General features: G+C 40.7%; 1 protein-coding gene and 1 long non-coding RNA gene across 2 annotated transcripts; both read left to right on the top strand.

Annotated features, from left to right (window-relative positions):
- The first annotated feature begins 8,374 nt into the window (after positions 1 to 8,374).
- Positions 8,375 to 8,756, top strand: LOC130590345 (uncharacterized). The gene is made up of 2 exons (XR_008967974.1): positions 8,375 to 8,455; positions 8,533 to 8,756. It is a non-coding gene; the product is annotated as an uncharacterized LOC130590345 (long non-coding RNA).
- A 4,229-nt stretch (positions 8,757 to 12,985) lies between these two features.
- Positions 12,986 to 14,218, top strand: LOC125494398 (uncharacterized). Its single transcript, XM_048637958.1, has one exon. The coding sequence runs from the start codon at positions 12,986 to 12,988 to the stop codon at positions 14,216 to 14,218; it is 1,233 nt and encodes a 410-aa protein (XP_048493915.1).
- The last annotated feature ends 6,881 nt before the right edge of the window (positions 14,219 to 21,099 follow it).

A 21,099-nucleotide genomic window follows, 5' to 3' on the forward strand; every position in this document is an offset into this window, starting at 1 on the left:
TTATATTTGGTTATGGCATGGTGAGCAGGGAAAGTATACTCAGGATAGGGTTAATGTTGATGTTGGCACTAGTAATTCATTAGAAATTGATATGTCGAATGTCGGGGTTGAGAATGAAGTTGTGGTAGAAGATCATGTTAGGATTGAAGGCGATGATGTAGTAGGTGATGAAAATGACAACGGAGAGAATAGTGACACTGAGGATGAAGATTTTGGTGATCGAATAGGTGAGATGTTGGAAGGGGCTCGTGACCATTTTAATGAGCGGCCACGAGTGTTTGACAGTTTGTCTGAAGCTGCTGGGAAACCCCTTTATCCAGGGTGTACAAAATACACTCAATTGAGTGGGATTTTAACTCTTTTCAACATAAAAGCGAAACATAATTTGACTGATGTAGGCTTCACAGAACTCTTAGAAGCTTTACATGATATGTTTCCTGAGGGTAATTTGTTACCAAAATCTACCTATTATGCCAAAAAATTAATGTGTCCTTTGGGTTTGAATATGAGCGCATCGATGCATGTCTGAATGATTGCATGTTGTATCGAAATGAGTATGCGGACCTTTATGAATGCCCGAGGTGTGGTAAGTCCCGCTACAAATTGCCGGATGGGGTTGTGCCCGGACCGGGCAATACTGGGCCTTCTGTGAAAGTGTTGTGGTATCTTCCAGTTGTGCCAAGGTTTAGGAGGCTCTTTTCTATTAAAGAAGATGCACAAAACCTAAGATGGCATGCTGATCGCAGAAAGAAAGATGGGATGCTTAGGCATCCAGCAGATTCTCCTCAATGGAAAGCTATCGATTCCAGATATAGAGACTTTGGTCAGGAAGCTAGGAACTTGAGACTTGCATTGTGTACGGACGGAATGAATCCTTACAGTACTTTGAGTAGTCACATAGCACTTGGCCTGTTCTTTTAGTGATATATAATCTTCCTCCATGGTTGTGCATGAAGCGGAAGTATATTATGTTGTCTCTTTTAATTTCTGGGCCTAAGCAGCCGGGAAATGATATAGACATATATCTTGCACCTCTCATCGAAGATCTCAAAAATGTAGGACGAAAGGTATTATGGTGTTTGATGCGTATTCTAACGAAGATTTCAGGCTTCGTGCTATGCTATTCTGTACTATAAATGATTATCCTGCTTATGGGAATTTATCGAGGTATAAGGTCAAAGGGAAAAAGGATGTCCCATTTGTGAGAGATGGCATGGAGGAAGCATACATGACTTGTGTGGAAACATGTCTATATATCATCAATAGGCAATTCCTACATAGTTCTCATCCATATCGAAAGAAAAAGCACCATTTAACGGGTTTGTTGAAAATGGTCCAGCTCCTATACCGTTAACTGGAAAAGAAGTTTATAATCGTGTTAAGGGGATGGGAAAATATTTGGTAAGGGGTTAAACCTTCGGAAGACGATGTGTCGTTTGGAAAAAAGAGTCTATATTCTGGAGACTTCCTTATTGGAAATATTTACCAGTTAGACATTGTCTCGACGTAATGCATATTGAAAAAAATGTTTGTGATGCAATTATCGGTACTCTGTTGAATATGCCAGGAAAGACTAAGGATGGTCTTAAGGTTCGTAGAGATATGGAGAAATTGAAGATTCGGCCTAATTTATGGCCAAAGGTTAAGGAAAAGGCTAAGAAAGGAAAGGGAACAACAACGTATTTGCCTCCAGCTTGCTATACATTGTCTAGGAAAGAGAAATGATTGTTCTGTGAGTGTTTATACGGTATTAAGGTTCCCACTGGATACTCATCTAACATGAGAAGACTTGTTTCCATGACTGATATGAAATTAATTGGGTTGAAATCTCATGACTGTCATGTGATGATGCAAGTGTTTTTGCCGATTGCAATACGCGGGATTCTTCCAAAACATGTCAGACTTGCTATCACGAGGTTGTGTTCATTTTTCAATACCATATGCAACAAGGTACTTGATCCTGATAGGTTGGATGCTTTGCAAAATGAGGTGGTGATCACACTTTGTCAATTTGAGATGTATTTTCCACCTTCTTTTTTTATGTTAGAGTTGTTTATAACTTAAACTAGCATGAAACAAGTCATTTTCATTCATTTGGGAAGAAAAAGGCCCGAAATGGCCTAAAATGGCTAATTTTGGTTCCAACTAGTCTATATGTTGTATTTGCAATCAAATCTACCTATAAATACATCAAACTAAGTATATATGATATGTTAGAGGTGTTTACAACTTAAACTAGCATGAAACAAGTCATTTTCATTCATTTGGGAAGAAAAAGGCCCGAAATGGCCAAAAAGGCTAATTTTGGTTCCAACTAGTCTATATGTTGTATTTGCAATCAAATCTACCTATAAATACATCAAACTAAGTATATATGATATGTTAGAGTTGTTTATAACTTGAAATAGCATGAAACAAGTCATTTTCATTCATTTGGGAAGAAAAAGGCCCGAAATGGCCTAATTTTGGTTCCAACTAGTCTATATGTTGTATTTGCAATCAAATCAACCTATAAATACATCAAACTAAGTATATATGATATGTTAGAGGTGTTTACAACTTAAACTAGCATGAAACAAGTCATTTTCATTCATTTGGGAAGAAAAAGGCCCGAAATGGCCTAAAAGGGCTAATTTGGTTCCAACTAGTCTATATGTTGTATTTGCAATCAAATCTACCTATAAATACATCAAACTAAGTATATATGATATGTTAGAGTTGTTTATGACTTAAACTAGCATGAAACAAGTCATTTTCATTCATTTGGGAAGAAAAAGGCCCGAAAAGGCCTAAAATGGCTAATTTTGGTGCCAACTAGTCTATATGTTGTATTTGCAATCAAATCTACCTATAAATACATCAAACTAAGTATATATGATATGTTAGAGGTGTTTACAACTTAAACTAGCATGAAACAAGTCATTTTCATTCATTTGGGAAGAAAAAGGCCCGAAATGGCCTAAAAGGGCTAATTTTGGTTCCAACTAGTCTATATGTTGTATTTGCAATCAAATCTACCTATAAATACATCAAACTAAGTATATATGACATGTTAGAGTTGTTTATGACTTAAACTAGCATGAAACAAGTCATTTTCATTCATTTGGGAAGAAAAAGGCCCGAAATGACCTAAAAGGGCTAATTTTGGTTCCAACTAGTCTATATGTTGTATTTGGAATCAAATCTACCTATAAATATATTAAACTAAGTATATATAATATGTTTGAGTTGTTTACCATAGTGTCTGTCCACATCACATCCAACAAGGTAGGAGAAATGTGTCTCCATGACCAGTTGATGTTCAGCTTCCGTATAGAAAGACCGATCCAAACACCATACTTGGCTCGCCATGGACCTAGTAAAGAAACAATTAAAAATCCAAATATGAAATTGTAATAAGCTAAGTATGATAAAATACATCTATTTACCTGTTGGTCTTCCCAAATCATCGAACTCTAAGACCATATCTCCTGTGTTGAGGAGATTCATCGTAGGACCTCGTTTACTCTTTCGTGTTGCCTTTGGATTCCCACTTGACTTCTTCCCGCTCCCCTGTGCACCATAATATGTAGTGGTCTGACCTAAACCTAAGAATCAAAATAAGAAAATTAAATTATAGAACGAACAAGTAAATTACATAATGAATGTTTAAAAAATTGAAATAAACGCGAACCTGACGGGGGTGGCTGCCCATCACCTGTCACCTCAATGCCAAGTAAGGCATTCCTATCAGCCTCTAGCTCAAATCTCTCCATCCACGCATCTAACGCATCTGCCTCACGATCACTGGCCTCTCCCAGGTCAGGCTCCTTTTCTGGGTGAAAAGGGGCATCAGAATTTGATGAATGCTCGCTCGAATCGTCACTAGCCATATCTGTAGCATATAGATAGAAACAAGATATAGTGTTAACGAAATTTAAAACAATATACATCATCACATCATTGTAACAAAATTCAAAACAAGCCAAATTACTCATATAGAACATTTTTTACCTTTAATTTTGGTCAATAGGTTGCTCAATGACTGTTATACCTTCTTGGTGATCCATTCGCATGTAACTAATTTCAGTATCAATCACATTCATCATATCGTCATTTGGGATTGAGAAAGGGGGGATGTCATCAAACTTATCATATTCTTCTTCGTCGTCAACATCACCCACTCCTAAAATTCGCCTTTTACCATTAACAACAATGCACCACTGAGTGTCTACAGGATCAGATACATAGAACACTTGTTTTGCTTGCGATGCGAGGATAAAAAGGTTCTTCAGTGTCATGCAGACGACTCATATTGACCAGAGTAAAACCGCACTCATCGTTTTGCAAACCACGTCTATTATCCGCCCACTTGCATCGAAAAATAGGCATAGTGAAGTCACAATAATCGAGCTCCCATATTTCTTTGAATGATCCCATAATATGATTGTGTAGCATCAATCGGAGTTTTATCCTTTGCACTCGCATACTCCCTAGATGATGCAATCGTTGAAACCCACAATTCTGGACCACCTTTGATTTCTTATCCTGACGTTCAGTGTAAAAGGTATAACCATTGATATCATATCCTTCATAGGAGTTAAAATTGTCACGTGGACCGTATGCCAACCACTTAATTGTATCAGGTACATGATGGTTATTTGCAGACAATTCACCGATTACTTTATTGTGAAACCAGTCAATGAACGACCTGTTATGCTCATTCATCAATGCCCTCTCCCCTTTTGACGGATTTTTGTGACGCAATTCATGCATATGTCTTTCTAAGTATGGATTAACTTCAGTAACATGGTGCAACACAAAAAGATGAGCTTTATGCAACTCATCCAATGAAGGTGCAATATGTCGCATTCCGACCCACCTTTGCCTTCTAATCTACCCTCGTGTCTCGACTTTGGAAGACCTATCGTCACAGCCTTAGCAAAATAAGAAGAACAATATCCTCCAACCTCTTCGGCAATTGTTCTTTGAATAATACTCGCTTTTGGTATTGCTGGATTCTTCACTTTCTTTTTCAAAGAACCCATATGTCTCTCAAAAGGGTATGCCCATCTTAAAAACACAGGACCACACAGCTTAATCTCCCTTACCAAATGAAGGACTAAGTGAACATATATACTTAGTTTGATGTATTTATAGGTAGATTTGATTGTAAATACAACATATAGACTAGTTGGAACCAAAATTAACCCTTTTAGGCCATTTCGGGCCTTTTTCTTCCCAAATGAATGAAAATGACTTGTTTCATGCTAATTTAAGTTATAAACAACTCTAACATATCATATATACTTAGTTTGATGTATTTATAGGTAGATTTGATTGAAAATACAACATATAGAGTAGTTGGAACCAAAATTAGTCATTTTAGCCTATTTTGAAAAACAGAACATGTTTCACCTTCCCGACGAGGTTCGATACAAGAAGCTCTACTTGTCTGCTCTGAACGTTAGATGGAGGGATTTTAAGAGCAAATTGGTATCTGGCTGGATAACAATGACGAGAGTTAGATCAAAGAAAGAGAAGTTAGGTGATAGTCCGCCTGACGTATACAACACATCAAGAAGGAGGATTGGGCCACTTTCAAAAAAAGATGATGTCAGATCATGCTATAGTAAGTTTGTATTCTTATTATTAACTTGGTTTTATTGATTTAAATAATATTATACTAACTTAATGTGTTTTTTTATTTTGCAGAAAAAGCGAGAAAAGGCGCTTGAGAGCGCAAAGAAGAACACACATAATCACCACTTAGGTCAGAGGAGTTATGGAGATGCTAGAGAGTAGTGGAGGCAGGAGAAATTCGGTCCACCTAGTTTTGATTCTGGATCGTCTTCTAGTACACCATCCTCCTCGGTGTCCTCCAGTTTTAACCGGGGTGATGATTGGTGGTGCGCGATGCATAAGAAAGATCCTGTTACTAAACAGAGATTCATTCCAGATGAGGAAACAAAGAAAGCAGCTGACAAATACATATGTATATCATTATAATTAACTTTTAGTTTGACATGAATATTTTTTTCATTTATTAACTACATTATTACTGTTAACTTGCTTTTTGGGCAGTTGGAGTACAAGGAGAAGCAAGCCAAGGGTGAGTTATTCCGGTTCGTAACAGAGACGCCCTTTTTATGGCTCTTGGAGAGAAGCTAGATCATCCGGTCGCTGTTACGGTTTTGGGGGTGTTAATGCTGGCTATACCAAGGCTTTTGGCACGTACCTCGTACGCACTATAGGAGATCGATGAAGGAACAAGAGGAGGCACTCATACAGAAAATGAGTGAAAGGTGGAGGGAGGACATTGCCACATATATGCAGAATGTGATGATTTCACCTTCACATCCATCTACCGGGCCATATTCTTCACCATCTGGTGGGCCATCTCCTTCTCATGTACAGCCACCTACTCAGTCACCTGGGCTGTATCATTTTTTCCCTTCACCATTTGCTATGCCATCTCCTCCTACACAGCCGACTCAGCCTCCTATTCTAACATCTGCTTCACCATTTCCTGGGCCATATTCTGGGCCATCTCCTGGGCCATACCCTGGGCCACCTCTTGGGCCATCTCCTGGGCCACCTCTTGGGCCATATCTTGGGCCATATCTTGGGCCATCTCCTGGGCCATCTCCTGGGCCACCTCTTGGGCCACCTCCTGGGCCATCTCCTGGGCCACCTCTTGGGCCACCTCCTCGGCCATCTCCTGGGCCATCTCCTGAGGTAGCTGCTTCACAGCCCACTCATCTACGTACTCCATTATCTGGATCAGACACTCATTCTCCTCAGCTGAAGGTACATATAATTATTATATATACATGTGCTTTATACAAAATATTATCTTATATACATGGCGCCCTATACAAATAATTATCCTATTTACATGTGTGTTTTATTCAAATAATATCAATATTACGTGTTGCTATTAGGACGAGGTTCCATGTCGATTGTATTTGGTAGATCCAACTAGTGGAGAGACTTGTCTAGTGGCAGATGCATATTCTTATGCTTTTGATGAGACCACTACAGTTCATGGGTCTAGAATGATGAATGATCACCTGAAAGTGAAAATTCATCGAATTATAGAGAAATATGGTCATTTGCCACTACCTGTTCCCGTCCCTGCATATGAGATCGACACTACAGCTACTGCTTTGGGTACTTGGGTGCAATGGCCAAAAAATTTAGCACAAATGTTAAGTGATGAGGTAATTATTCATATAGGCCTCCATTTTTGTAAATATAATAGCTTTCAATTTAAAAATTTCATAATCTTATGCCCGTTTTGAAAAATAATTATTAGGTTACACCGACACCTAAAAAACAAAAAGGGATTTCGGGGAGGCTGTTAGATCTTCTAGCCAGTTGCATTCATCAGCGGGTTCGGCTTCTCAGTTTAGTCCAGTTATCGACGATCGATCGTTCTTGGACTCCCTTACTGAGGACTGCAGGGAGTTAGCAGATACGCTTGCCCTTGCCGTCGCAGACGATGATGCTGTTGGTGTTACCTTGCCGAGATCCTTGTTCCATTATTTGACAGATGATGGCACCGCTTTTCTGACCAAGGAGGATATTGGTCAGTTTTTGAGAGGAGAAATGATTAATATTTCTATTATCCAAGTCTACATGAGGTAACAATAATCAAAGTTATGTTTTTTTTTAACATTTAATTATATGGTAGTTGTATTTTTCACATATAGTTTACTTTTGCCAATTTTTAGGGCTACGCAGTCGGACTTGGCTGGATTTGGGGATTCTATTGGACGTGTTTGTTGGATGTGTCCGCAAAGCACTGTTATGGAGTCGCATTCATCATCGGAGGAGGTAACAAAGTACATTCTGCATGCTATGGTTGGATGCGTCGATGTAAATGCTAGTATCATGTTCGCGCCAATCTTTCAAGAGTAATATTCTTTCTTAATATCTACAAATATTTATTGTTGCATGATATGTGATTTTTCAAGTAATTATTGTTGTTTAATCTTTCAATAGCCAACATTGGATGCTACTTGTCATATGTCCCTTGCCTGGGATAGTGTATATCTTCGATTCTGCCAGTTATCACAAACAGCGGAAGTTAAAGCTTAAATTGCCTATGATAGTGTAAGTTGATATATGTTTGATATACTTTATATGAATTGAGATGGTAACATTATTCCACAATTAAGGACTAAATCAAACAATGTTGTGTAATCTAGTGCTTTTAGGAGGTTTCGGATGAGCGACCACAAAGTTCGTCGAGAGAAGCTTTTGTGGAAATATGTTGAGGTATGTATTGATCGAATTGCTTGATTCAATTTAAAGCTTACTTTATTCTCATTATGCGGTAATTTTTCTCATTTTCTTATAACTTTTGATAAAGTGCCCGCAACAACAAGAAGGCACGGAGTGCGGTTATTTTGTGATGCGGTACATTTTTGACGTACTCGCTTCATATTTTGGTTCGTTGGATATGGACAAAGTAAGTTTATATAATTATTCATTTCATATTTAATATATTTTAACTATTTGATGCTAACTTTGGTAAATTATTTTCAGGTTGCTCAAACCTTTACCAAAGATCCTTATACGGAGGATCAAATCAATGAGGTGAAGAATAAGTGGGCAAGATACTTTGTTGATGAGTGCATTGCATAGGTTAGTTAGTTTATGTTAATATTCTTTTTTTTGTTCTAACTTTAGACGAACATATACATTATTGCAACTTGTACAACCAACTTTGTAGTGATGGATTATCATGATATATAAATATTTTTGTTGGATTATTATAGAATTGTATTTATGTTGGTTGGGTTGAATATGATGTTGGTTTGTTGCCTTGAATATTGGATGATGTATGTTGGAGATCATGGTGGTTGTTTGATGGATTTTTGATTTGCTTGGATGGTGGATTCGGAGATGTTATTGGTTGTTGTACAGGTTAATTAAGTCCCTATTATGGGTTTATCCAATTTACAAACGGAGCTCTGCCAAAATTTATGCAGAAAATTTATTAGCATATTGCTGCATAGCTTGATCAAGGTTGCATATATAGCTTCCTCTTCACTAATATAAAACAAATTTTTATTTTTTTTTTAAAAAAAGGTAATATTGCTGCGGTTCTGGGCCAGATTCCGCAGCAATATTAGTTTTTTATAATAAAAAAAGTAATATTGATGCGGTTCTGGGCCAGAAACCGCAACAATATTACCTTTTTGGCCCACCTTATGTCACCACAATTCCATATATTGCTGCGGTTTGGTCATTAAAACCGCAGCAATATTACGTAATATTGCTGCGGTTTAAAACCGCAGCAATATTATTAATACCTATTGCTGCGCCCTTAATTGCTGCGCGCCCTATTCCGCAGCAATAGGGCACTTTTTAACCGCAGCAAGTAGCCTTTTTTCTACTAGTGGCTTCCGGAGGAGTGTTGTTCTCTTCGTCCTGGGCCTCGACCTCTTCTTCCTCTTCATCTTCTGAAGACTCCTGGAAGACGGGGGGGTTCCTCCCCTTTAATGTTAGCCTTGTGCAGGCTCTCCTGACATTCTAGTCGGCGGACATATCTAGGGATGTCCTCTTCCTCAGCCAGCATTTTGAAGGCCTGCACGGCCCAGTATTTCGAAGTCTCGATCACTTCGTTCATTGCCTCCTTGGCCGCCTCCTCCGTAGCCTTAACCTCCGCTTTCAGCGCCTGGTTCTTCTCATGAAGGATGAGATTCTCTCTGAAAAGCTCTGCAGCCACCAGCATGCCCGAGTTCCTCTCGTCCTTGAGAGAGCGCTCCAGAACAGCCCTCTCGTCCAAGAGTTCGGTCAGCCGAAGGAGGTAGGTCTTGTTCTGGGACTCCAGCTCGGCCGACCACTTTTCCCAAGCTATCTTGGACTGCTGGTGTAGCACCTCCTGCTCGGCCATAGAAAACTGAACATGATCGGCTGCTTTAATCACATCCTGGATGAGCCTTTTATTCTCCTTTCTCAGCAGCCTCGCCCAGTCCTCCGTAATCATGCTGCGAGCAAAGAGCTGTCAAAAGGAAGACGAGGATGAGTTAGGACGAATGTAAAACTTAAGAAATACATAAAGTATTAAAAGCAAGCGTCCAGCAAAAGAAAAGCTTACCTCAGCAGCAAGTTGAGACATGTAGCCTACATGTCCTGACGAAGCTCCCCTCAACCCTTTGATGTAAGGTTCAGGGAAGCACTTGAAAAGCTCAGCTTTGAGCTTCTCGCGATCAACCGGTGCCATCTTCGAAAAAGCGGCCGAAGATTCATTGTCTGAAAGTGAAGGAGAGCCCTCAGGAACCGGCCCTTTTCCTTTATCTGAAAGAGGAGACTCGTCAGTAGTATTACGAACTGGGAAAACCACGGCTTGTTTGTTAGATGGACTCATCGGACGCCCGCCAACGCGAAGGGTTCTAACGGTATTTAAATAGTAAGACTCACCAGAGGATCGGGAGGCCGTCCTGTATGCCTCCGGCATCTGAGCCACTAGCTTAGCGACTGGCCCAGAAAAAGACCCATCCACAGCCGCGTCTGGCTGGGAAGACTGGTCCCCTGCTCCGTCCAAATCAACAACCGCGTCCGGTTGGTCAGTAGCAGGTGGGCCCGCAAGACCCGTGTAGGTCAACAAGGCCAGCTCATCGGCCTTGGGAAGCTCCTCCTCGGCCAGAATGTCAATCACGACCTTGGGAATAGGCCGTGATGGTTTTTTCTTCTTGGCCGTGAACCCCTTTGCCTTTTTAGGAGGGGGAGCATCACTGGTAGTGGCCGGTCTTTTCTTGGCGGCCGCTTTCTCTGCCAACGCTTTGGACGTTAGGGAATTTTCTGAAAAAGTTAGAAAAAATGTTAGACAAAAAGCAAAAATCTGGAGAAAAAGGAAGACGTCCAAGACTAGCTCTGGCCGTTTTGCTCCACAAAGAGGAAGCTCGTCCAGAGGTCAATTCCAGACGTTCTGTCCTTAGAAGAAGGTGCTCGTCCAAGAGTTTCATTCAGGACGTTCTGTTCTTTGAAGGCGAATGCCGTCCAGAATAAACTTTGGACGTTTTGCCCATAGAGGGAGAACTCGTCCAGAGTCAGTTCAGGACGTTTTGCTCTTCAAAGAAGTGACTCGTCCAGCAAAAAAAAAAAAAAAGAAGTGAAAGTTCATACCAGGGTGTCTGTCCTCTTTTTAGCACCATTCTTGCTGAATCCTTCCAGAGGGAGTCTGTGAATCTTGACGAACTCATATCACCTTTCAAAGATTTTCTGAGTTTTGCCTTGCCTGAGTCTGCATAAGAAAAAGAAACATGATTAAAATCATGGACATAGGACGAGGGCATTTACTTAGAAGTTCTTTCAAGGTATACCTCTATCCTCGGCCCGCCGCAAGCCGGCCGCGACCAGGAAATCGTCATTGTAAAACATCTCCTTGAAAGGGATCCAATTGGACGGACCCTTGAAGGAGACGTCGTTGATGGAATACGCCGAGATTCTGAAGTATTCCACCAACTGCTCAGCCGAAGTGCTTTCCAGCTCCAGGAAGGATGTTGTTCGTCCAGCATTGGTAGCAGTCCGTCTAGTGTAGCGGTACCGTCTGGCCACCACCTGATATGCCATGTTCATATGGCATTTTTCAGTACTTATTTGGCTATTTTTGTGTGGTCTTGAACATATTTTGGTATGATTTTGTACTCTTTCTCATCAATTGGTATTTGAGTGCTTTAATTTCTATTATGTTGGTGAGAGGGTCCAATTGTAACAATGTGCTATTGAGAAAATGCCAAGTCACAAAGTCAAGTGTACAAGTGGAATAAGTCAACAAAGTGCATTTAAGTGGCAAGGAAACAAAAATGGGAAGAAAATGTTAATCAATTGAGGAAGCATCCAAGGAAAGAAGAAGGAAGTGGTACCGGCAACCTCCGCGGGCGCGGGGCTAGGGACCGCGGTCACGACGAATTTCGGAGGAAAAACAAAAGAATTCACCGTGAGCTACTCCGCGACTTCACCACGGTCGCGGACCATCTCTGCTGGCGCGGACCTATTCTCCGCGGTCGCGGACCCCTGTAGTAAGGAAACGACGCTTCGTTTCCTCTGTTTTGCGGATTAAAACATTAGTTAGCTTTTGGTGTTGTTATTCAGTTTTTAGCATCTGTTTTTTAGAGAGAACATTTTTAAAAGAAAAGTAGTAGTGATTATTTTGGATTATGAGGAACTAATTTCCTAACTTGGTAAATCGATTGGAGCAACCTCTTCATCCATTTTGTGAGTTCAATCTTTACCTTTTATTTGCTTGAATGTTTGATGATTCTTCATATTCTTTATGCTAGATTGTTGTGTACTTTGAGTTAATCTGATCATTTAACTTGTGGTTTCTTTACAATCTTTGCTATCCAGATAATTGCCTGCATTGAGATTCTCTAGAATTGGTAGTTTTGTGCTCAATTATCACATGCTTTTGGATAGTTGTGCATAAGAAGAATCATCTCATAAACTTGTGTTTGACCGCTTGTGTGAATGCAAGTTTATCCTATTGATATCTCCTTAGTTGTTATTTAATTGTTTAATTGAATCTAGAACGCTTGGGCTAGGTTAAACCGTTAAGGATTGGATTAGAGCGCTCGCTTAATCTTACCACAAAGTTAGAGGAGATTGAATCTGTTGATTCACAATAGGTCATTCAAGTAATTATAGGAATTCAGTTGTTCTATGATCAAAGTTTGAATTGGTTGTTAAGATTGGTTGCTAAGTATTTGTCTATTATTGATTACCGTTTGCTTAGTCCTTCTTAGTTATACTTTTAAGTGAAAACCCCCCCATTGTTACCACAACACACGTTTAACCTTGCCAAACCGTCCTTCTCCGTGGATTCGAACCTTACTTCCTTATTCTACGTTTGTGTAGGGTAGTATTGATTATTTGCGCATTAGCCGATACGACGTAGGCCTCGCCAAATTTGGCGCCGTTGCCGGGGAAGGCAGCGTGTTTGGGTTGTTTATTTGTGTGTTTGTATCTGATTTTTGGTGTGTGAACCTTTCATATGGTTCACACCCGTTCTACTAATCAAGGAGCTTTGTTATTTGATTCAGAGATCGAAAGGACGCTTTATCGGTTGAGAAAGGAAATTTGGGATCACTTCCGTGAGTTGCCTTATTATCTTGGTACTGAGGAAGAAGAGATGCCGCCTAGAGCTGATCCGACATTGAGGGAGCTTTCTGCTCCTAATCTGGACCAGGCACCATTGGCCATTCTATATCCAGAGTTTGGGGAGAATGTTACTTTTGAGCTGAAGTCGGGTCTTGTTCATTTACTGCCAAGCTTCCATGGTTTAAATGGGGAAGATCCAATCAAACATCTTGGGTTATTCCATGCTGTTTGTACTAGTATGCAACCAAGGGGTGTTACGGAGGATCAAATCAAACTTAGGGCCTTTCCTTTTTCATTGAAGGATAAGGCTAATGATTGGTTCTATCATCTAAGCCCCAACAGTATCAACACATGGAGGGGGATGAAGCAAGCGTTCTTGGAGAAGTTCTTTCCTTCAAGCAAGTTGAATGAGCTTAAGAGAGCCATTAGCAACATTGAGCAAGGTTATGATGAACTTCTTTATGACTACTTAGAGAGGTTTAAGAGGCTCGTTGCTTGTTGTCCTTACCATGGTTTTGCCGAGAAGGATCTTATGCTGTACTTAGTTGCTGGGCTCCTTCCAGATGAGAGAAGGATGGTGAATGCTGCTTGTGGGGGTAACATTGATAACAAGACCCCACAACAAGCCATGGAGCTCATAGGTGAGTTTGCTGAGAGTTCTCGCACCTATTCTAAGAGGAATGCTACCCGGGGTGTTAAAGCTGCAAGTTCTGATTCATCTTTGGAGTCGGAGGTTTCGAACCTTAAGAATATGTTCCGGCCATTTATGATAAGTAACAAACCTCAACAAGTGAAAGCTTGTGGAATTTGTTCCAATACCGGTCATCCTACCGATGCTTGCCCAACCTTGCAAGAAGACACTCAAGAGGTGAATGCTTTGGGATATCAAGGGAATAGAAAGTATGATCCCTATTCAAATTCATACAATCCCGGGTGGAAAGATCATCCGGCTTTCAGTTACAAGCAAGGGAATCAAAATTTTCAAGGGAACCAAAATTTTCAACAACGAAATCGACCTCCTCCATTCAAGCAATCATATCAACCTCAAGGGCAATCATCTAGCTCTAACACAATGTCCACAAAGGATATGATCAAAGCTTTGACTAAGAATGTGACTACCATGTAGTCCAATATGGTGCAATTTCAACAAGAGACCAAGTCAAGCATTTACAACTTGGAAACACAAGTGGGCCAAATGTCTAGTGTCATGAATAGGCTTGAGGCCCAAAATTCAGGAAAATTGCCATCTCAAACCGAGGTGAACCCCAAGAAGAATGTGAGTGTTGTGACATTAAGGAGTGGTAAGGAGCTTCTTGATCATGCGTCCGAAAAGAGCAAGGTTGTGGAAGAGAAGACAAGAGTTGAAGATGAGGAGGTGGAGGTTCTTACCCCTTCCAAAGAGGTGGAAAAAGTGGTGAGTCCTAGCTCTCATCAAGAGGTAAAATCTTTCCCGGAATACAAACCGGCAACCCCTTTTCCCGATGCACTTAAGGACAATCGTAAGCTTGATTTATCTAAGGATATTTATGAAACATTTAGCCAATGTAATGTGAATATTCCTTTGTTGCAATTGATTAAGACTGTGCCTTTGTATGCTAAGTGGTTAAAGGAGATGTGTTCAATTAAGAGGAAAAGTAATGTTAAAGGAAAACAAACGGTTAAGGTTAGTGAACATGTGTCCGCTGTTTTTCAAAAGAGAATGCCAAAGAAATGCGATGATCCGGGCATGTTCACTATTCCTATAACTCTTGGTGATACTAAGATTGATAGGGCCATGTTAGATTTAGGAGCCTCCATCAATGTGCTTCCTTATTCTTTGTATGAGTCTTTGACACTTGGTGATTTGCTTCCTACCAATGTTGTTATCCAACTTGCGGATAGATCCACTTCCATTCCTAGAGGTGTAGTTGAAGATTATCTTTTGGTAGTTGATAAGTTGACTTTTCCTGCTGATTTTTATGTGATTGATATGGAGCATGATAAGCATTCGACCCCTCACTAGGGGAAAAAACGTAAAGGGCTGCGCAGGAAGGGTTGCGCTTTTCGTAAAAGCGCAGCCCTACTAGTGAAGGGCTGCGCTTATTTAAAAAAGCGCAGCCCTACTAAGTGAAGGGCTGCGCTTATTTAAAAAAGCGCAGCCCTTCACTAGTAGGGCTGCACTTTTTTAAATAAGCGCAGCCCTTCTGTAGGTAAGAAGGGCTGCGCTTTTTAAAAAAGCGCAGCCCTACTAAGTGAAGGGCTGCGCTTTTTTAAAAAGCGCAGCCCATCTGCTTAGTAGGGCTGCGCTTTTTTAAAAAAGCGCAGCCCTTCCTGAAAAAATTTGAAATTTCGGAATCGCGGGCTTTGAAATATTGAGCGGGGATTTGTCAAATATATTATCCCTCATTCTCTCTCATCTCTCACGTCCCTCATTATTCCTTTCCTCCTTCTCTCTCATCCTCTCTTCTCTCTCATCCTCTCTTCTCTCTCATCCTCTCTTCTCTCTCAAAATCTCCCATAAACATTTGCGACAAAAACCTTGAAATTATTTGCACTAAACATGGCGACGGAGTCCGATTGCCTATTGTGATACCTTTTCGGAAGCGGAACGAGCCAACGAGTCAAACTCACCGCTATGCTGTGACGTTTAGGCTTTTTAAGCCATCCGAGTTCGTTTAAGCCTCCAAATAGCCATTTTAAGTTTTTCCGAAATTATTTTTTTTTCCTTAAATTATGTATTTGGGTTTTGTTTTATGTATTTAAACATTATTAGGTTGTAGTTCTTGTATTTTCAGATCTATAATGTTCTTGTATACTTCTCTTTGTTTATATGTTTTGATTAATGTTCTTGTATACTTCTCTTTGTTAATATGTTTTGATTAATGTTCTTGTATACTTCTCTTTGTTTTGATTAATGTTCTTGTATACTTCTCTTTGTTTATTTTGATTAATGTTATTCTTGTATGCTTCTCTTTGTTTATTTTGATTAATGTTCTTGTATACTTCTCTTCTATATAATTTCTTGTATTTTCATCTTTGTTTTGATTAATGTTCTTGTATACTTATTTTATACTTCTCTTTGTATATTAGTTTTTGTTCCTTTTTTTCATTTTCGTTTCATTCTTTTTATTGTTTTGGGTTTAGTATTTTCGTTTCGTTTCTCTTCTCTTCTGTTTAATTTCAGAAAATGTGAGATTATGAGTAAAAAATGACAAAAAAAAAAAATTTTTTTTTTTTTTTTTTTTGGGAAGGGCTGCGCTAGTTAGGAAAAAGCGCAGCCCTTTAGCCCAGAAGGGCTGCACTTTTTCTTAACTAGCCCAGCCCTTCTGGGCTAGAAGGGCTGCGCTTTTTCCTAACTAGCGCAGCCCTTCTAGCTTAAGGGCTGCGCTTTTCTAGCGCAGCCCTACTTAAAAAGTGAAGGGCTGCTACTGAAAGGGCTGCTGTCAAAAAGCGCAGCCCTACATGCCTTTTTTAGCGCAGCCCTTCTTCATTTTTCCACTAGTGCCTATTCTTTTAGGAAGGCCGTTCTTGAAAACGGCTAAGACCAAGATTGATTGTGACACCGGTTCTTTGGCCATGCAGTTTGATGGTCAAATCATTGAGTTTAATATGTATGATGCCATGAGGTACCATAGGGAATAAGGATCACTCTCTCTGTGCCATTAATGTGTTTGAGCCATGTGTTCAAGGTGTGTTCGATGTCTTACGTGGTGATGATTTGCAAAGTGTTTTGGACTTTAGTTTGAATGCTGATTCTTTGGAGTTTGTTTGCCAGATAATGTGCTTAAAATTGTTGTTGAATTGAATGAGCTTTCCAAACTTCCTTTGAATCCTTCAAACTATAAGCCCATGCCACTTACTGTGCCTAGCACAAGACCGCTTCCTTCTGTTGTGCAGGCCCCCGATGTTGAGCTCAAGACTGTACCGGAGCATTTGAAGTATGTCTTCTTAGGTGAGAAAGAGACCTTGCCAGTTATCATTTCCAACAAGTTGACCTTGGAACAAGAGAGCAAGTTGGTGGACGTGCTCAAGGAGCATTCGACATCGATTGGGTGGTCAATTGCCGACATCCATGGCATTAGCCCATCCACATGTATGCATAGGATCTTGTTGGAAGATGAAGCTAAGCCGGTGAGGCAACCTCAAAGGCGTTTGAACCCACCCATGATGGAGGTGGTAAAGAAGGAGGTAATAAAGTTGTGTCAAATGGGTATTATTTACCCCATCTCCGATAGTAAATGGGTAAGTCCTACGCAAGTGGTGCCAAAGAAAGGTGGTGTCACAGTGATCCCTAATGCAAATGGCGAAATGGTACCCACCCGAACTCAAACCGGGTGGAGGGTATGTATTGATTATCGTCGTTTGAACTTGGTAACTAGAAAGGATCATTTTCCCCTTCCTTTTATTGACCAAATGCTTGAGCGACTTGCAGGGAGGGCTTTCTATTGTTTCCTTGATGGGTACTCAGGCTATTTTCAAGTGCCCATTGCTCCAGAGGACCAGGAAAAGACAACATTTACATGTCCCTTTGGCACTTTTGCGTATCGGCGCATGCCTTTTGGACTTTGTAATGCCCCTGCCACCTTTCAAAGGTGTATGGTAAGTATTTTCTCTGACTTTGTGGGGGAGTTTCTAGAGGTTTTCATGGATGATTTCACCGTTCATGGTGACTCTTTTGACCAATGCTTGTACCATTTGTCCCTTGTCTTGAAACGTTGTATTGAGTCTCATCTTGTGTTGAATTCTGAGAAATGTCATTTCATGGTTGAGCAAGGCATAGTGTTGGGGCATGTTATTTCATCTAGGGGGATAGAGGTAGATAAAGCAAAGATCGAAGTGATTCAATCCCTTCCCTACCCCACTAGTGTACGTGAAATTAGGTCTTTCCTTGGTCATGCCGGTTTTTACCGGCGATTTATAAAAGATTTTTCTAAGGTGTCTTCTCCTTTTTGCAAGTTGTTGCAAAAGGCTGTTGATTTTGTGTTTGATGATGCTTGTAAGAAGGCCTTTGACTCTTTAAAAGAGAAGCTTACTTCTGCCCCTATCATTCAAGCCCCCATTTGATCTCCCCCTTTTGAGATAATGTGTGATGCAAGTGATTATGCCGTGGGGGCTGTTTTGGGTCAAAAGAGTGGTAGAGCGTCTCATGTAATACATTATGCATCTATGACATTGAATGGGGCCCAAAGAAACTATACCACCACGGAAAAAGAAATGTTAGCTGTTGTTTTCGCGATTGAAAAATTTCGGTCCTACTTGCTTGGGACCAAGGTCAATGTGTACACCGACCATGCAGCTATTAGATACTTGATGGCAAAGAAAGAAGCCAAACCCCGCCTCATACGGTTGGTTTTGCTTCTTAGTGAATTTGAAGTGGAGATTAAAGACAAGAAAGGCGTTGAAAATCTTGTGGCTAATCATTTGAGTCGTCTTGTCCATGATGAGGACAAACCCCACTCTCAAGAGGCTATTCTTGGAGAGTTTCTGGATGAAACCTTGTTTTCTATCCGTGAAGTCCGTCCTTGGTTTGCTAACATTGTGAATTTTCTTGTTTCTCATGAGTTTCCCCCCAAGTTTACTAAGATGCAAAAGGATAATCTACGAAGTGATGCAAGATACTATGTTTGGGATGATCCATATCTTTGGAGACATTGTGCCGATCGAATTGTCCGAAGATGCATTCCGGAAAGTGAGGTAGCCTCTATTCTTGATTTTTGTCATTCTCATGCATGTGGTGGGCATTTTGGGGCCAAGAGAACGGCGCGAAAGGTACTTGATTGTGGATTCTTTTGGCCAAGCCTTTTTCGTGATGCCTATGCTTTTTGTAAAGTTTGTGACAAGTGTCAAAGAGTTGGGAATATCTCCCAACGGAATGAAATGCCCCAAAATTCTCTTCTCTATTGTGAAATCTTCGATGTGTGGGGCATGATTTCATGGGCCCATTTCCCAACTCTAGTGGAAATCTTTACATTCTCCTTGCGGTGGACTACGTTTCCAAGTGGGTGGAAGCGAAGGCCACCAAGACTAACGATGCTAAAGTTGTGGCAGGTTTTGTGAAGTCACAAATTTTCTCTCGGTTTGGTGTACCCGCGCTATGATTAGTGATCAAGGCACTCATTTTTGCAATCGGACCATTGAAGCTTTGATGAGGAAGTATGGAGTTACTCACAAGGTTTCAACACCCTACCATCCTCAAACAAATGGTCAAGCCGAGGTGTCTAATAGGGAAGTTAAGTCTATTTTGGAAAAGACCGTGAATCCCACCAGCAAGGATTGGAGTTCCCGTCTTGAAGATGCATTGTGGGCTTATCGGACTGCCTACAAGACCCCTATTGGCATGTCTCCATATCAGTTGGTTTTCGGTAAAGCGTGTCATTTGCCTCTGGAGTTAGAGCATAGGGCTGATTGGGCGATAAAGCAATTGAATATGCGCTTTGATGGAGCCGGAGACCATAGGGGTGGCATGACAAAATGATTATGCGGAAAGAATTCAAGGTGGGTGACAAGGTACTTCTCTACCAATCCCGCTTGAGATTATTTCCGGGTAAGCTTCGATCCCGTTGGGATGGTCCTTTTGTAATTGTTAAAGTCTACCCTCATGGTGCAGTTGATATCCGAAGTTTGAGCACGGATAATGTTTTCAAAGTGAATGGCCAAAGGCTTAAGCGTTACTTTGAAATTGCGAAAGTGGAGGATGTAGAGTTTTTGGAACTCTATGCCCCTCACTATGAGTAAACTTTTTTTGCTTGCATGACGTCGAGCTTTCGACTTTAAACTAAGCGCTTCTCGGGAGGCAACCCGTGATTTGATTTTATTTTTAGATAATTGGTTATGTTTGGTACTTGTGTTTTTTTTTTTTTTGGTGTTTCTGTTTTTTGACTTTTGTAGGTGCACATTTGGGCACTAAGAAGGTAGTAGGAAGGGGTGTATTTCAAAAAAAAAAAAAAAAAAAGCAAGAAAAGAAAAGTTACAAGATTTGAGGTTTTGCCGAGAGCAATTCCGCGGGCTAACTGCGGGCGCTGCAGCAGTCCGCGGGCGCGACGTCAAACTCCACGGGCGCGGCCCTGGTTACAAGTTAAAATGAAAAAAAAAAAGCCGCAAGCAACTTCGCGACCTGACCGCGATCGCGGAGCGCCTCCGCGGGCGCGGACCTTTTCTCCGCGTTGCGGACCCGCGTATTTCCGCCAGCTTTCTTTTTGTTCGTTTTTTTTCGCCTTTCCTCCTTCACTCAATTTCGACCCTCTCTCTCTCTCTCTTCTCACTTTCCCTCTCACAAAACCTCATTCCCTTTCATTTCTCTTGAATTCTTTCACTCAAATTACTCTCTTTCACTCATTCAATCCCTTTTCCTCAATCTCTCATCTCATTTCCCACTCAATCTCCTTCAAAAATCTCCACTTTTCTCATCTTTTTACAAAATCTTTTGGAAACCCTAAAATTTGGGGGTTTTTGCTTCTTGGAGTTCTTGGGCAATTAAAGGAGCAAGGAGCATTCTTGGGATATTGTTCTCACTTGGGTACTTGATCAACCACTCTATTAATTCTTCCATAAGGTAAAACTTCAATTCTTCACTCTCTTTTTGGAAGTTCCCTTCATTTTTCGTTGTGGTTGATTGATTATTGTGGAGGATTGTTGTGTTTTTAGAACTCTTTGTGGTTGTGTTGAAATTGTTGAGAGTTGAATTTGTGAATTTTGGAGTGAATTGTTGGAAGTTTGAATTGAGAAATTGAGGGTGGAATTGTTGTTTGACTTACTTGGGTTGTCTTGGTGAGATTTGTGGTTGCTTTAGCAATGGTAAGAAAGCGTGGTCGTACCCAAGGTTCCAATGAGCCTGAGGCTCATGAGGAACCTGCTGCTAGTCAGGTGATGATTGACACTATGGGGTTAACTGGACTCAATAGGGAGCAAAAGGTGACTTGGAGAAATCTTTGTCGATCAAAACGAGTTGTCCAGTGTACCAAGTTTATTGACACTAATTTCTTGGCTCAGTTGGGGCTTTTAGATGGATTTAGAGAGATGATGGGTAGA

This window comes from Beta vulgaris, chromosome 2, assembly GCF_026745355.1.
Source record: "Beta vulgaris subsp. vulgaris cultivar EL10 chromosome 2, EL10.2, whole genome shotgun sequence".
Classification (NCBI taxonomy): Eukaryota; Viridiplantae; Streptophyta; class Magnoliopsida; order Caryophyllales; family Amaranthaceae; genus Beta; species Beta vulgaris.